Source organism: Brachionichthys hirsutus, chromosome 17, assembly GCF_040956055.1.
Source record: "Brachionichthys hirsutus isolate HB-005 chromosome 17, CSIRO-AGI_Bhir_v1, whole genome shotgun sequence".
Taxonomy (NCBI): Eukaryota; Metazoa; Chordata; class Actinopteri; order Lophiiformes; family Brachionichthyidae; genus Brachionichthys; species Brachionichthys hirsutus.
In genome coordinates this window covers 2,174,293-2,190,772 of record NC_090913.1, presented here as the reverse complement: position 1 = coordinate 2,190,772, position 16,480 = coordinate 2,174,293, and the positions used below count along the sequence as shown (strand labels likewise).

At 51.4% G+C, this 16,480-nt stretch overlaps 3 protein-coding genes across 5 annotated transcripts; 2 read left to right on the top strand and 1 right to left on the bottom strand.

Moving 5' to 3' along the window:
* The first annotated feature begins 365 nt into the window (after positions 1-365).
* On the top strand, positions 366-6,407 carry LOC137907190 (target of Myb1 membrane trafficking protein-like). 3 transcript variants are annotated; one of them, XM_068751513.1, is made up of 15 exons: positions 366-689; positions 2,137-2,221; positions 2,399-2,477; positions 2,554-2,703; positions 2,785-2,919; positions 3,002-3,127; positions 3,209-3,325; positions 4,077-4,210; positions 4,792-4,834; positions 4,901-5,006; positions 5,239-5,302; positions 5,536-5,611; positions 5,719-5,778; positions 5,862-5,901; positions 5,975-6,407. In XM_068751513.1, the coding sequence occupies exons 1-15, from the start codon at positions 617-619 to the stop codon at positions 6,118-6,120; spliced, it is 1,434 nt and encodes a 477-aa protein (XP_068607614.1). In that variant the 5' UTR covers positions 366-616; the 3' UTR covers positions 6,121-6,407. The 3 variants fall into 3 exon arrangements, with proteins under 3 accessions (XP_068607614.1, XP_068607613.1, XP_068607612.1); XM_068751512.1 differs by having other exon boundaries at positions 3,002-3,325; positions 4,904-5,006; XM_068751511.1 differs by having other exon boundaries at positions 3,002-3,325.
* Positions 6,408-6,846: 439 nt separating this feature from the next.
* LOC137906657 (noggin-like) lies at positions 6,847-7,674 on the top strand. The gene has a single exon (XM_068750945.1). The coding sequence runs from the start codon at positions 6,847-6,849 to the stop codon at positions 7,672-7,674; it is 828 nt and encodes a 275-aa protein (XP_068607046.1).
* A 498-nt stretch (positions 7,675-8,172) lies between these two features.
* LOC137906989 (endonuclease V-like) lies at positions 8,173-16,317 on the bottom strand. The gene is made up of 8 exons (XM_068751295.1): positions 16,198-16,317; positions 15,552-15,723; positions 15,293-15,427; positions 10,904-10,943; positions 10,450-10,562; positions 9,085-9,153; positions 8,881-9,009; positions 8,173-8,403 (listed from the first exon to the last, which is right to left on the bottom strand). The coding sequence occupies exons 1-8, from the start codon at positions 16,239-16,241 to the stop codon at positions 8,338-8,340; spliced, it is 768 nt and encodes a 255-aa protein (XP_068607396.1). The 5' UTR covers positions 16,242-16,317; the 3' UTR covers positions 8,173-8,337.
* Between the last annotated feature and the right edge of the window lie 163 nt (positions 16,318-16,480).

Below are 16,480 nucleotides of genomic sequence, written 5' to 3'. Positions count from 1 at the left end.
AAGTATTACAGGAAGTCCCTGAGGACGTCTGTGGGGCTCCGAACCAGGAACTCAACGGTCAAAGGTCACATACGTTTTTTATTACTTCCTTATTGCAGCATTAACAGTAAATGTAGTGACATAATAAGGGCGCCACTCATTTGGTGTAGAAGAAAAACGAGGCGGCCCCACAGGGTCACTATTCTGCGCCGCTGCTGCCACCTGGTCGTCAGAGAGCGTAAGTACAACAACAAATGCCAGCATTCGCAACGCAGAGAAAGCACACGGGATCTGATGTGGGCCCTTCATACACGGTTCCGGATCTGATTTTATTCCCTATGAAGGAGGGAGGGGGGGGGGGTCACCAACTGCATCAAGCGCGACTTTTCATGTCCCATCCTGGTGGGTCACGTGAGTAACAGTGAACCAATGACATCACCAGAAGCTCCAGAACGCGTCCGAGATCCGGATCCAGGTTCGAATCTGAGGCTGCTGCGAGACGTTTATCCGCCTCGGAGTTCTCGCTGCTTCCGGGTTCTGCGTGTTTTTGCCACGTGACCCGTGAGCCCGTGCGCGTCCGAGGCGGCGCTGGAGTCACTTTAAACTGCGTCCAGGAGGAAGCGGAGCTTTCCTCAGGATGTTTTCACTCGGGGAGAAAATGGAGTTTCTCTTGGGGAACCCTTTTTCAACGCCCGTCGGACAGAGAATCGGTGAGTCGCGGCTGCCTTTGAACTATTTATGCTCTTTAAAGTGTTCCGAAAATAATCAATAACACGTAATGGCCTCAGATAACGCGGCGGCGAGGGATGAAAGCACTTAATAACACTTTAATTTGCGGTTATTCTAACATTTTCAGTAACGAATCCAAATTTGATGACGTGAGAGGGCGGGGCTCGGTTTCTCTAATCTTCACTGTGATTGGTTGCGCCGAGTTAAGCGACAGATATTCAGGCCAATCGCAGAGATGCTGGCGGTGCGTCCTGGGACTTCCTGAGTCGGTGCAGAACACTTTTACCGGAACACATAACCACTATGGATGCAAACAAGCGGAGCTGCTGACACCCGAAGAGGAAGAGGAAGAGGCATCAGGACTCTCAGGAGGAGACAGCCAGAGTTCAGCCTGCCTTCCTCTGATCTCATCGGCTTCGGCTGCTTCTGAGGAGGAGAACTGAAGCAGCTGACAGTCACATGAGGAGGAGGAGGAGGAGGCGGCAAGGAATGAGATTAAAAGATTTGTGAAACCTGGAAGGATGAAATAAAAAGAGAAAAGAATGAAATCCAAAATGTCCTCTCAGTAGTTTTATAGAAAATCTGTTTTTCTTCCAGTGCTCAGAATCAGAAAAACGCTATTATCCCCGTGAGGGACGATTTGTTTTAGAGCCAGCAGAGAACAACAATCCTAATAAAACGGCCATGACAGGCAACGACAAAACTAATGGATGCAGGAAGAAAGAACTCGTTTGATCTATTTGTCCTGCGCTTTGGTACCATGCACCGACGACTGGAAGGCTAGAGCAGAACGGGGGGTGAGTCGGTCAGCCGGGACAGAACGGGGGGTGAGTCGGTCAGCCGGGACAGAACAGGGGGTGAGTCGGGTCAGCCGGGACAGAACGGGGGGGGTGAGTCGGGTCAGCCGGGACAGAACGGGGGGTGAGTCGGGTCAGCCGGGACAGAACGGGGGGTGAGTCGGGTCAGCCGGGACAGAACAGGGGGTTAGTCGGGTCAGCCGGGACAGAACAGGGGGTGAGTCGGGTCAGCCGTGACAGAACGGGGGGTGAGTCGGTCAGCCGGGACAGAACAGGGGGTGAGTCGGGTCAGCCGGGACAGAACGGGGGGTGAGTCGGTCAGCCGGGACAGCTTGTGCTTTCTGCAGGATCTCGTCTCTGATACGATTCAGACGTGGGTTAAATGACTTTTATCTTTATCTTTCATCCAATCAAAAATAGCTTATTAAAGGAAATTTTCTAAATGAATTTTCAAACTGGGTGGCGCAGTTGCCCCACAGAAAGAAGGTCACAGGTTCAAATCCGACTTTGGGCCTTACTGTGTCCTCCCGCCAACGAATGACGACCCGGGTAACTCGGAGTTATCTAGCGGATCGGCCGATCTGATAATCGTATTTATCGTGTCTCCTGTCTGGTTTGTTTCGTACGACAGAACGGGCGACCAGCGGCGCTCTGCCGGCGGAGGACTGGGGACTCAACATGGAGATATGTGACATCATCAACGAGACGGAGGAGGGGTGGGAACGCAATAGTTGATGCACTCTCCTCTCTCGAAATGCTAACTCTTATTTTTGCTACGTGCGAATCATCCATCCATCCAAAAATGTTTGAATAAAGAAACTTGGATGGTTGTAAAGTCGGTTTCTTTTCTTTATTTCATCTCACGGATTGATTTATCCCCCCCCCCCCCCCAGGCCCAGGGATTCAGTCAAAGCCCTTAAGAAGCGGATAGCAGGAAACACGAACGTGAGAGAGGTCATGTTCTCTCTTACGGTGAGTCGGCACCCGTGGATGATTTCATTCTTCTCTGATATTGATCCGAGATTGAATCACAATAATCTTTTCTCAGGTCCTCGAGACCTGCGTGAAGAACTGCGGCCATCGTTTCCAGGTTCTGGTGGCGTCACAGGAATTCGTGGAAGGGGTTTTGGTTCGTTCCATTCTGCCTAAATACAACGCCCCCCCGGCCCTCCATGACAGGGTGCTCAGCCTCATACAGGTGCGTGGACGCCGAAGCTCCGCCCTCGGTGACGGGACGACATGAAAACGTTCATCGCACTTTGTTCCTCCTCGCTGGCAGTCGTGGGCTGATGCCTTTCGCAGCGCCCCCTCCCTGGTGGGGGTGGTTAACGTGTACGACGACCTGAAGCGGCGGGGGCTGGAGTTCCCCATGACAGACCTGGATTCTCTGTCCCCCATCCACACCCCAAACAGAGTGAGACGGGCGTCCCACGAAGCGTAAACGATCCGGCAAATGAACCGCGTGTCCACGTGTTCGCATGCACTTCCTGTTCCAGAGCGTCCCAGAGAACGGAGCCGCCGACGCTCCTCCCACACCCCAGTCTCCTCCCAGCGTTCCCAGTCAGCAGGACTCCCCTGCAGCCCAGCCCAGCGGGCGAGCGGACTCCCTCTCTGCAGCACAGGTTTGCAAACCCGTAAAAGATGAAGCGTCTGCCCGGTGCGTTTCTGGCTGCAGCCAATTCAACCCAAAATGTATTTTCCAGGAGGAGAAACTGCGAAAGGAGCTGGCGCTGGTGCGAGGGAATCTGACCGTCATGTCGGACATGTTGAATGAGCTCACGCCTGGACAGAGCCAGCAGGACGACGTGGCGCTGCTGCAGGTTGAACAAACACAACAAAAACAACAACAAACTATCAGCACACTGGAGACGGTGTTCAGAACCGGCCTGTCTGTCCGCGGGCATCAATAAAAGCCCGGGTTCAAAACGCGATGAACAGTGCTCTGACGTCACACGTGCGACCTGCGTTTACGTTCAGAGTCACGGGGAAAGTTGCTCCAAAAACAGCGTCAACGTGCCCATTTACCTCCCGGCCGACATTTCATCGCGTCTCGTTGACTCTATAGTCCAAAAGCGCGTTTAGGAGAACTTCTGCCTCCTCGTCGGTCCGCACGAGCGAGCCCGGCGCCATGTTTCATATTCTGCGGAAGTGACGACCTCGAGACGGAGCGTTCTGATTGGATAGGATATGGGGAACTACTGCCACCTGCTGGTTTGGCGTGCTTATGAATGTGCTTCACCACGCACTCACGCAGTTAGGCGCGGATGTGTTGTTGTTGTTTACTAAGCAGAGGGGCGAGGATATTCGGTTCTCCAGAAACCCGGCTACATGTGTAAATGGCCTTAAATCTGGTTCCCTGTAGTTTAATTTCATTATTAATACAAGCACACAGAAAAATAAAATACTCAGGCTGTACCCAAACATGCATGGATGAAGATTAAAATATAAAAACAAATCAATAGGTCTCAACCAGTAAAATAAAATTCACCTTTCTTTCTTAAAAATATATTTTTATTTGTTGGTATTTGTCGTACTCTGCGTTAATTCTCTCCCCCTCCCTGCGGCGAGCAGCAGTTGTACTCGGTGGGTAAGAACATGCAGACTCGAGTGATGGAGCTCATCCCACAGCTTTTGGACGACGGGCTTATTGAGGAGCTTCTCATGGTCAACGATGACCTCAACAACGCCTTCATCCGTTACGAGAGGTTTGCTGACTTCTGTCTTTGATGATGATGAATATACTTATTAGATAGAATGTTAGCGTACAAGTACAGTCACACAGTAGCATGTATTACAGTACGAATAAAGTCAAACATCCTGTCTAAGAGGAGCATTTGAAAAAAGCCCTTGCGGTCTTGTTTCCGTTGAAAGTCCTTAGTACATAAATCATCGACATTTAACAGTACAATTTTCTCAATACAAATAAAAATAAAACCAATATTAAATTACTCAATTTATGCAAAATAACATTAGAAAAATAAAAATAATAAAAATAATTTTACACCACAGATACAAACTTACAATAAATCACACCACAGATGTAAAATGACAATAAATTACATAAATTACAATAAATTACCAAGACACTTAATATGTGCAACGTAGGTGGACAAAAAAAGGGGGGGGCGGGGGGGTTGATCCGGAGTGAGTCGTACTGACTATCTCCGTTTCTGTTCCCCTGAAAGGTGTATTTTTAGGGGCGTTTTGAAGGAGGCCAAAGAGGTGCATGTGTGTGAAAAGCAGCTTCCTTGTTGTTCATGTAAGACTCGCTGGGCTTTAATTGCAGGTTTGACAGACAGAACAAAGCACAAACGATGAATGCTCAGCCGGTAAGAAAGATCTCGCGTCCGTCCGGCTGCGAAGGTTCTTCGTGTTTGTTCACTATATTCTCCTAGCAGAGCCCCAGCGTCACGGCCTCCAGCCCCCAGCCTTCGACTCGCAGCCAACCGGCAGTCATCACAGCAACCAGCCAACAGCAATCACACAACCACAGCGGGGAAAGTTTGTATAGCTTCTGTTCCGCGGCACCCAACCCACATGCATGACCTTCTTTGCTTTTGAGATTTGGGTCTGCGGCTTTAAATGCAAATGACTGACAATGGCAATAAACTGATTCTGATTCTGATGTAAACAGGATGTTAGTGTCAAAAAACAAAATGGGTCAGCATGTTGGCGAAGCGTCAGATGTCGTTTGGCAGGCCGTCGGCATTCATGCTGACCCTCTGTGTTGCAGAGGAGGAGGAGTTCGACATGTTTGCCCAGACCAGAGGGAGCTCCCTGGCCGAGCAGAGGAGAGGGTGAGCGTGGCGGGCCGTCTGTGTGTCTGTGGCTTTAAATGCAAATGAGTTGTGGCTGACCACACCCCTTCTAAACAGTGGGTGTGGCTGTGGGCTGAACAAACTCTGAGCACCTGTAAAATGTCTCCTCCTGTGGAAGGGGCAACGCCTGCTATGACGTCATCGCCGTTCTATTTCTAGCTATGTAGATTTACTCTGTTACATCACAGCGTTCCTTCGCATTCCATCTCCAGTGTCCGGTACGAGGACCCAAGGGCTGTGGACGGCCTCGCCGGCGCTCTGGACACAAGACTACAGGTCACGGCAGGGGTGGGTATACAAACACGACAATATTCACAGTAAATATTAAGTCGAGCTACTTCTTTAAACTTGTAGAAACACTGTGCTACATTTTCCTCTTTCACCTTTCCCTTCAGATGCCACCGGCAGAAAACTCTGTGCAGAATGAAATTGACAAATGGTTATCTTGTGACGCGGTAAGAGAAGCGTTTCCTGTTTCCGTGCTGTGTTCTTCTGAAATAAAAACATTCATTCTGATATAATCCACCTGAAAACGCAGGAAGCGCAGTCTTCAGTCACCGAGGGCGTGTCCAGCGAAGGTATGCTGCCGTTTGACATGGTCCCTTCCATCCCATCATCACACACGCCTCTAACTATGACTGTTCTTGCTAGACTTTGATCATTTTCTGGACCATCGGGCAAAGGCAGCAGACCCCGGGAGCGTCGTGAACCGCAGCGCGTCACCCTCCACGCCCGGACCGCCGCCGCGTCCCAACCAGCAGCAGGACGCATCACACGAGCAAATCTTTTCACTCTGAGGTTAAACAGAAAGACGCGGGCGGATCAGTAAATAAGCATCAACTCATTGTAAAAACGCATCGCTAAATAGCTAATAACGCTGCGTGCTATCCTCATGACAATATAAACATTTGATTCTATTTATGAAATGTGTTACTTTAATGTTTATATATATATATATATATATATATATATAAACATTAAAAACAAACTAGAACAAGCGCTTACAGTTAAATCTTAAATGACATAAGTGTGATATAAATATTGTGTTCCGTCTACAGAGTTGATTTTGTGTAGATGAGAATAAAAGCACAAACGTCATTATTTCCGTGTCGTCTCAGAAAGTATCTGTACCATGATGGGAAACACCCTTCATTCTCTCTTAGTGCGAGACCATTTGAAGTTCTGGTGCCCCCCCCCCCCCCAGAACACGGGCCCAGTGGGCCGGTTCCATCCCAAAGCCAACGACGGGAGGTGAAGCGTTTCCCCTGCTGTAATTCTGTTTCAGCGACCTACTCATGAAGCCAAACGGAAGCTTCTCAGTGTTCGCGGTGAAGTTAGCCACAACAGTTGGCGCTAACACGCCTGCCGTCTGTGCGATAAGCATTTAATCATGTTATTAAGTTAGTAAGAGCTCAAGGATGTCTGCCGTCGGGACACGGCGTCCCTGAAGCCCCCCCGCAGGAGAACGGGCTAAAGGAGAGACGAGACCACAAAGTCCACATTCTCCTTTTCCACCGGCCACCATGACGAGACTGCTCGTCGGCGTTGTCTGGGTTTCTGTGTCGGCCCTCCGATTTGGACCTGCAGCATTAACTTCCAGCGCTTCGACCCAGAATCAGCCTCCAAATGCGACCGCTGGCGACACGGACTTCAATTGGCCGTTCCTTCAGCTGAGAGCCGATCTCCCGGCGTACTCGCAGCCCATCCGCCCATACGCCCTGACAACGAACGCCGAGGATCACCACTACATGCCCAAACCCAGGCATCGCCACCCCTCCCGCCTCCTCCGTCTTCTGGGCTCTTCGTTGGACCTGTTCTGGATGTCCATTGAGAAGCCCTCGGAAGCCTCTGGAGGTCACGGTGATGGCGAGCCAGCCAGAGAGAAGTGCAACCTGAACGCCTCATCGGTGCTGCGAGAAGCGGCAGCTAAGCAGCGCCGGGGGCTGGAGGGGGATGCGGCGGGTCTGGACCTCGACTCTCTGCCGGCGCACGTTGCCAGGTCAGTCAGAGACCGGTTAGTGCGCTCAGCAACTTGTGGGTTAAGCTGCCAGTGGGTGGATCTGGGTCCCGCATTCTGGCCCCGCTGGCTTCGGCGGACCGATTGTGAGAGATCCGACGGAGTGCGAAGCTGCTCCTTTCCTGGCGGGATGGCGTGCGTTCGGGCTCAGACCACTCGCATCAAGATTCTGGCTTGGAACTGCCTGGCAATCAGAGAGGGAGACAACGGGTCCCTCAAAGCCGGCGGGTCCGACGGCAACGCCGCGGCGAGCACAGGTGAACGCAGGAAAAGGTGCGTGTGGAGACGGCTGCCTTATCCTGTGGTCACATCCTGTACGTGTTCGTGTGAGTGAAAGCAGAGGGGTTCACGCTCAATCTGCAGACAGGCTCTCGTATTGATCACGCTGCAGTATTGTCACACAATTCTTGTGCGCCATCCTATATATCCAAGTGGAAAAATCGTTTATCACGTTTCTGTACGCAACTTTTTCCTCTTTTACAATAAGCGCACACTTAGAATGCAGCGTACAAATAACCATATTGAGTAGATGAAAGGTGGAGACTCCTCAACCTGCGTTAATTCAAAGAGCTTTCTCATTTAACTGAATCAAACTCAATCACATCACTATTCATTTGTGTATTGTCCAAAATGCTATTAAATCCGTTTGAGTCATCTTCCTCGTGTGTATTGTGTGCGTTATCTTGGCTTATTTCTACAGCACACACAAAACGTCACAAAATGCACGCCATTAATCAAATGCTGGCGTACGTTGGTACTGCAGTCGGAGGTCCGGTGATGATGTCCGGAGCAGGTGTGGAAAACAAATTAAAAACAACCGCACTCTTGGGATAGAGAGTTTAGTACTCGAATCACTACGAATTACAGTCGTGTGCTTCTTAATAATGTTAAGGCACAGATTCATCAGGAAGTAGTGAACACAGAAAGGAACTAAATCAAGACGTGCACGTTCACGTGCACGTGCAGCGTCAGTCAGAGTGTGAAAACTCACACCTCATTATTTGATTGCTCTGTTTACAGATGGGAAGTGGATGCGAAGGAATTCTCTGGAGAAACAGTCGGCCTGTGAAAAAGAGAAGAGAGGAAGGATGAGGATGGGGGGGGGGAGTTTAACACGTTCCTCAATGTTCTCAGGGGGTCACATGTGAAACAGGAAGTTGCAAACGGGTTGCCTTTGTTTCAAATGAGATTGAAGTTTGTTGTCAACAAACAAACAAACAGACATCAAAGAGGAACAGTGTCGGGCTTTAACACACCGACTCCTCCCTCGTTCACCACAGAGAATCCTGCAGACTGATCAGAAACTCTCAGTGTTCTGGTACGTATTCAAATGCTGTCAGGCAAGGACCAATCAGAGAGAAGGATGTGACCCGAGCGCCGCGCCGCGCCGACACACAGTAAGGCCTTCAGTTGGATTGGAACTTGAGACCTTCTTGCTGCGAGAGTCGATACCTGATCAATATCGGTATGGAATTGTGTCGTTTCCGCCCAGGGAGTGAGGCTCCGCCCCTCCCCAGCTTCGTGGCGTGTTGGCGTGTACCTGTCTGATGGGCTCTGGGACCCGGTAGCGGCAGCTGGAGTGCGTGAGGCGTGCGGCCGTGTCCAGGCTGATCCTGTGGCCGACGGACACGTAGACGGGCTTGGAGCTGGAGTCGGAGCTGCGGAGCGCCTGAACACAAACACGCTTACGTTCAGTCGGACGTGTCTCTGTTCAGGTTTCTGTTCCCTGCTCCGTCCTGCACACCTTTCCCAGCACCTTCCCCGAGGCGGCGGCGAGCGGGAAGCTGTCGCCTCCTTTCTGCAGAGCGGCAATCTGTGGAGGAGAAGCAGAGATGAGTGGCGTGCGGCATCGCCTCCTCTGAGGGTTACCGTATGTTTAAGACGTTAGGAGGTGATGCTCCAGGGACTCGGACAAGGACTGGGGTTCGTGTGGGAACATCTGATGCTAACTTCCACTCAAGCCAAATACCTAAACCTTCCTGGTTAAAAGTAGAGCATTGGAGTCCAAGTTTTGGGCTCCCAGTCGAAGAGACAAGCGTTGCTTCCACACCAGAGCTGTTTGGCGGAGGTCTGGCCTCCATTTGCTTTTCGAGTTACAGTATTTCTGTTTCCTTTTGTCGTTTTCTCTTCGTTTACAGGAACACTCTGCAGGTTGTATTCGTCACAGAATTTATTTTTGTTTACCGTAATTGCTGAACTATTATGCGCACCTGTGAAAAAGCCGCACCCACTGAATTAAAATATATATATATTTTGTACTAAAATAAGCCGCACATATTCGTAAGCCGCAAGTGCAATCAGATCCGTAACTTCGGGATAAGGATTGGCTCTAAGGGCTGGGTCGGTCGGGCTGGGGTGCGAAGCGGGGCTGGGCTCGAGCCGCGGCTGGGGGAGCAGTCGCCCCGTCGCCCTCCCCTCTCCGCCCGTCGGAGGCTGCGCGGTGCGCGCGCCCGCCTGGCGGGGTGTCCCCGTCCCCCTTGCCCCCGTGCCCCTCATCCTCCGTCCGCGGGAGCGTGGTGCGGCAGGGGTGGGGACGCCCGGGAGGTCGAGGGGGTGGGTTCCTTCCCCGCTACGCGGCGCGTCCGACGCCGCGTAGCGGATGGCGGACAGGCGGCGGGGACCGGGTACGGCGGTCCGGCGGCGGCGGCTCTGGACGAGTGCCGGGCGCTTCTCGCGGATCTCCCCAGCTACGCGCAAGCGGGGCTTTCCCTCCGGGCGGGCGGGCGTTAATTTTGTAACGAAAATAAATAGGCTTTAACGAAACACGGCTCGTAACGAAAGTGGGAAAATATACGTAAATTTGCTGCGTCGTTGCATAAACCGCAAGGTTCAAAATATTGGAAAAAAGTAGCGGCTTGTACACCGGGAATTACGGTACTCAGATTCTTTTGAATATTTAGTTCAAGTTGGTGTCGAAAAAAAAAAGAAGACTCAATGGCGGTAAAGCCTCCATTGCCGGCGGCCTACATTTAAATCAAACTGCAAACAGAAACAACACACACACACACACACACACACAACTAAGAGGAGGGTCTTCATCTCGGACACGCCCTCACACTTGAACAAACAGCAGCTGCTCTGGTCATTTGGAGGAGCATCTCCGTCTCACCTGTGACTGGTGTTCGTCACCCTTCTGCACACCTTGCACCTGGAGCAGGTTCTTGGCCACGCCCACACAAGGCAGCCCAGACAGCACTCCGAGATGACAAGCGATGCCGAACTCTGCAAATGAGGACGTGGTTAAAGACGCAGAGACGCAGCGTTGAGCCACGGCCGCACACACAAGACAGAAACCGTCCCGTCCGACTGCGGACATTCTGTAATAGCAAGAACGAGTCTGTAGGTGGCAGTCGAGCGCCGGAGGAATACACTCATTACACTGGAAGCACTCGTTCAGAAACAGAGTTAAATGGGAGCTGCTGATTGGATGCGAGGGCGAAATGGAAAACAGCCCCACTGATGTTATTCATTCCGCCTGTGGTTCTCAGCACGAAACGTAAAACATGATTGTGAAGAATCTGTCATGATTTTGCTGAATGCGTCGTGCAGCGAAGGAAACCGACCTCTGTGGTGAAAAACGCCATTCCCATCCACAAACAGCACCTGCAGAGGGACGCAACACAAACACGGTGAGACACGACACGATGAGACACGACACAAACACGATGAGACGCAACACAAACACGGTGAGACATGACACGATGAGACACGAAGCGACACGATGAGATGCAACACAAACACGGTGAGACACGACACAAACACGGTGAGACACAACACGATGAGACGCGACACAAACACGGTGAGACACGACACGATGAGACACGACACAAACACGATGAGACGCAACACAAACACGGTGAGACACGACACGGTGAGACACGAAGCGACACGATGAGATGCAACACAAACACGGTGAGACACGACGCAACACGATGAGACGCGACACAAACACGATGAGACACGACACAAACATGGTGAGACGCGACACGATAAGACACGAAGCGACACGATGAGACGCAACACAAACACGGTGAGACACGACACAAACACGGTGAGACACAACACAAACACGGTGAGACGCGACACAAACACGGTGAGACACGACACAAACACGGTGAGACACGACACAAACACGGTGAGACGCAACACAAACACGATGAGACGCGACACAAACACGGTGAGACACGACGCGACACGGTGAGACACAACACAAACACGGTGAGACGCGACACAAACACGGTGAGACACGACACAAACACGGTGAGACACGACACAAACACGGTGAGACGCAACACAAACACGATGAGACGCGACACAAACACGGTGAGACACGACGCGACACGGTGAGACGCGACACGATGAGACGCAACACAAACACGATGAGACGCGACGCAAACACGGTGAGACACGACACAAACACGGTGAGACACGACACAAACACGGTGAGACGCAACACAAACACGATGAGACGCGACACAAACATGGTGAGACACGACGCGACATGGTGAGACGCGACACGATGAGACGCGACACAAACACGGTGAGACACGACACAAACACAGTGAGACACGACACAAACAGGGTGAGACGCGACACAAACACGATGAGACGCGACACAAACACGGTGAGACGCGACACAAACACGGTGAGACACGACGCGACACGGTGAGACGCGACACGATGAGACGCAACACAAACACGGTGAGACACGACACAAACACAGTGAGACACGACACAAACACGGTGAGACGCGACACAAACACGGTGAGACACAACAGAAACACGGTGAGACGCGACACAAACACGATGAGACACGACACAAACACGGTGAGACACGACACAAACACGGTGAGACGCGACACAAACACGATGAGACACGACACAAACACGGTGAGACGCGACACAAACACGATGAGACGCGACACAAACACGGTGAGACACGACACAAACACGGTGAGACACAACACAAACACGATGAGACGCGACGCGACACTGTGAGACGCGACACAAACACGATGAGACACGACACAAACACGGTGAGACACAACACAAACACGATGAGACACGACGCGACACGGTGAGACGCAACACAAACACTGTGAGACACGACACGATAAGACACGACACGATGAGACGCAACACGGTGAGACACGACGCGACACGATGAGACGCAACACGGTGAGACGCAACACAAACACGATGAGACGCGACACAAACACGGTGAGACGCGACACGATGAGACGCAACACAAACACGATGAGACACGACACAAACACGGTGAGACGCGACACAAACACGGTGAGACGCGACACAAACACGGTGAGACGCGACACAAACACGTTGAGACACGACACAAACACGTTGAGACACGACACAAACACGATGAGACACGACACAAACACGTTGAGACACGACACAAACGCGGTGAGACACGACATGATGAGACACAACACAAACACGGTGAGACACGACACAAACACGGTGAGACGCGACACAAACACAGTGAGACGCAACACAAACACTGTGAGACACGACACGATAAGACACAACACAATGAGACGCAACACGGTGAGACACGACACGATGAGACGCAACACGGTGAGACACGACACGATGAGACGCAACACGATGAGACGCAACACAAACACGGTGAGACACGATGAGACACGACACAAACACGGTGAGACGCAACACAAACACGGTGAGACATGACACGATGAGACACGAAGCGACACGATGAGATGCAACACAAACACGGTGAGACACGACACAAACACGGTGAGACACAACACGATGAGACGCGACACAAACACGGTGAGACACGACACGATGAGACACGACACAAACACGATGAGACGCAACACAAACACGGTGAGACACGACACGGTGAGACACGAAGCGACACGATGAGATGCAACACAAACACGGTGAGACACGACGCAACACGATGAGACGCGACACAAACACGATGAGACACGACACAAACACGGTGAGACACAACACAAACACGGTGAGACACGACACGATAAGACACGAAGCGACACGATGAGACGCAACACAAACACGGTGAGACACGAGACAAACACGGTGAGACACAACACAAACACGGTGAGACACGACACAAACACGGTGAGACACGACACAAACACGGTGAGACGCAACACAAACACGATGAGACGCGACACAAACACGGTGAGACACGACGCGACACGGTGAGACGCGACACGATGAGACGCAACACAAACACGATGAGACGCGACGCAAACACGGTGAGACACGACACAAACACGGTGAGACACGACACAAACACGGTGAGACGCAACACAAACACGATGAGACGCGACACAAACATGGTGAGACACGACGCGACATGGTGAGACGCGACACGATGAGACGCGACACAAACACGGTGAGACACGACACAAACACAGTGAGACACGACACAAACAGGGTGAGACGCGACACAAACACGATGAGACACGACACAAACACGGTGAGACGCGACGCAAACACGGTGAGACACGACGCGACACGATGAGACGCAACACAAACACGGTGAGACACGACACAAACACAGTGAGACACGACACAAACACGGTGAGACGCGACACAAACACGATGAGACGCGACACAAACACGGTGAGACGCGACACAAACACGGTGAGACACAACAGAAACACGGTGAGACGCGACACAAACACGATGAGACACGACACAAACACGGTGAGACACGACACAAACACGGTGAGACGCGACACAAACACGATGAGACACGACACAAACACGGTGAGACGCGACACAAACACGATGAGACGCGACACAAACACGGTGAGACACGACACAAACACGGTGAGACACAACACAAACACGATGAGACGCGACGCGACACTGTGAGACGCGACACAAACACGATGAGACACGACACAAACACGGTGAGACACAACACAAACACGATGAGACACGACGCGACACGGTGAGACGCAACACAAACACTGTGAGACACGACACGATAAGACACGACACGATGAGACGCAACACGGTGAGACACGACGCGACACGATGAGACGCAACACGGTGAGACGCAACACAAACACGATGAGACGCGACACAAACACGGTGAGACGCGACACGATGAGACGCAACACAAACACGATGAGACACGACACAAACACGGTGAGACGCGACACAAACACGGTGAGACGCGACACAAACACGGTGAGACGCGACACAAACACGGTGAGACGCGACACAAACACGGTGAGACGCGACACAAACACGGTGAGACGCGACACAAACACGGTGAGACGCGACACAAACACGTTGAGACACGACACAAACACGTTGAGACACGACACAAACACGATGAGACACGACACAAACACGTTGAGACACGACACAAACGCGGTGAGACACGACATGATGAGACACAACACAAACACGGTGAGACACGACACAAACACGGTGAGACGCGACACAAACACAGTGAGACGCAACACAAACACTGTGAGACACGACACGATAAGACACAACACAATGAGACGCAACACGGTGAGACACGACACGATGAGACGCAACACGGTGAGACACGACACGATGAGATGCAACACGATGAGACGCAACACAAACACGGTGAGACACGATGAGACACGACACAAACACGGTGAGACACGACACGATGAGATACGATGAGACACGACATAACAGGATATGATGCGATACGATGATGCAAATACGATGAGACGCTATACAGTGATGCGATGGAACTTTTTACCGAGCGATATTAAAGTCAGAAAGCAGAGAAGAATATCGCATCACAAGAGATGGTCTGTATTTCTGATCTATGATCTATAGATCTATAGATCATAGATCTATACTGCCTGTTCCAGATGGTGTCTCTGCTCCCTGGACTTCTGTCCTCCGACCGCAGGCATTCTGAATATGCAGCGGCTGACCTGAGGCAGAAGTTCAGGCTGGTTCCTCTCCAGCCGCTGCAGAGCATCCAGGAGGAAGGAGCATTCTCGAAACGCCAGGAAGCCAGTTATGTAGGGCGCCGCTAGCGCCACCATCTGGCTGTCCTCATAGAGCACCTGGGAGAGGGCGGGGCATAGCAAAGACTTGACTGACCTGGCGCATCTTAATGGCATCATCTGTTTATGCGCATTCTTCTGTGAGTGGAGTATTAGATGGGTGTTAAATCAGCGGACAGCTCACCTCTAAATCCGGGTAGCTGAGCACCACGAGCTGGGAGCAGGCGTTGACGTCGTCCCCTTTGATGAAGGACAGGTCCACTCCTCCGACTCGCTCCAGGCCGGAGAAGTCCGGCCTCCTCTGCCACTCCTCAGTGTCCTCCTCCACCACCTGCTGCCGGAGACGAGCCTGCTCCCTGCAGGGAGGGCAGACCCCTGAGGCTATGCTAACACGGCTACTGTAGTTTCCCAGGCAACACGAAATTCACAAATTTCACAAATTCCATGGAATCAAGATATTTCCATTCAAGGATAAGAAACACTATTATTATTTTACTAATCGTTCCAGCAGGACATTTACAACTTCCGCTTTCGTCTCATGTTGTATTTGGAATGTGGGCTAAAGTTTTTAAAGTTGTAATTAAAGTTGTGAAAATCTGCTTCCCATAGCAGGAGATGACGGCATGATGACATAATAACGTGGGGAACGTGACGTCACCACCAGCACTGCCTGTGTGAACCAGTAAAATGAGTGGCTGCTGAAACATGGAGGCAAACGTTCAGAGATGCTAGCAGGCAGTTGCTACGACATCCGTCACCGGAACCGTCCTCGTTTTAGTAATTAAAGTCAGCGCTGAGGAGTATTTTAAATGTGAAAGAATCACTCTGACCTCTTCCACTGCGTCACCAAGTCCCGCACAGGAGTGGCGGACATTTATTCTTTCGTCGGGAACCTGAGAAGGAACGTAAACAATAGGGTTCCTGTTTTGCTTCCGTATGGTGACGACAAGGAGAGGGCGGGGCTTGATTCGAGCGTCAGCGCGTTGTTATATGGATAAACCCCTGCCATCTAGTGGCCTGACAGGTAAACTACACTGTCAGATGATATCAAACTTTTCCCAAACCTTTTTCACTGAAGTTCAATAAATTAACTTTTTTATAAGTTGAGCCAGA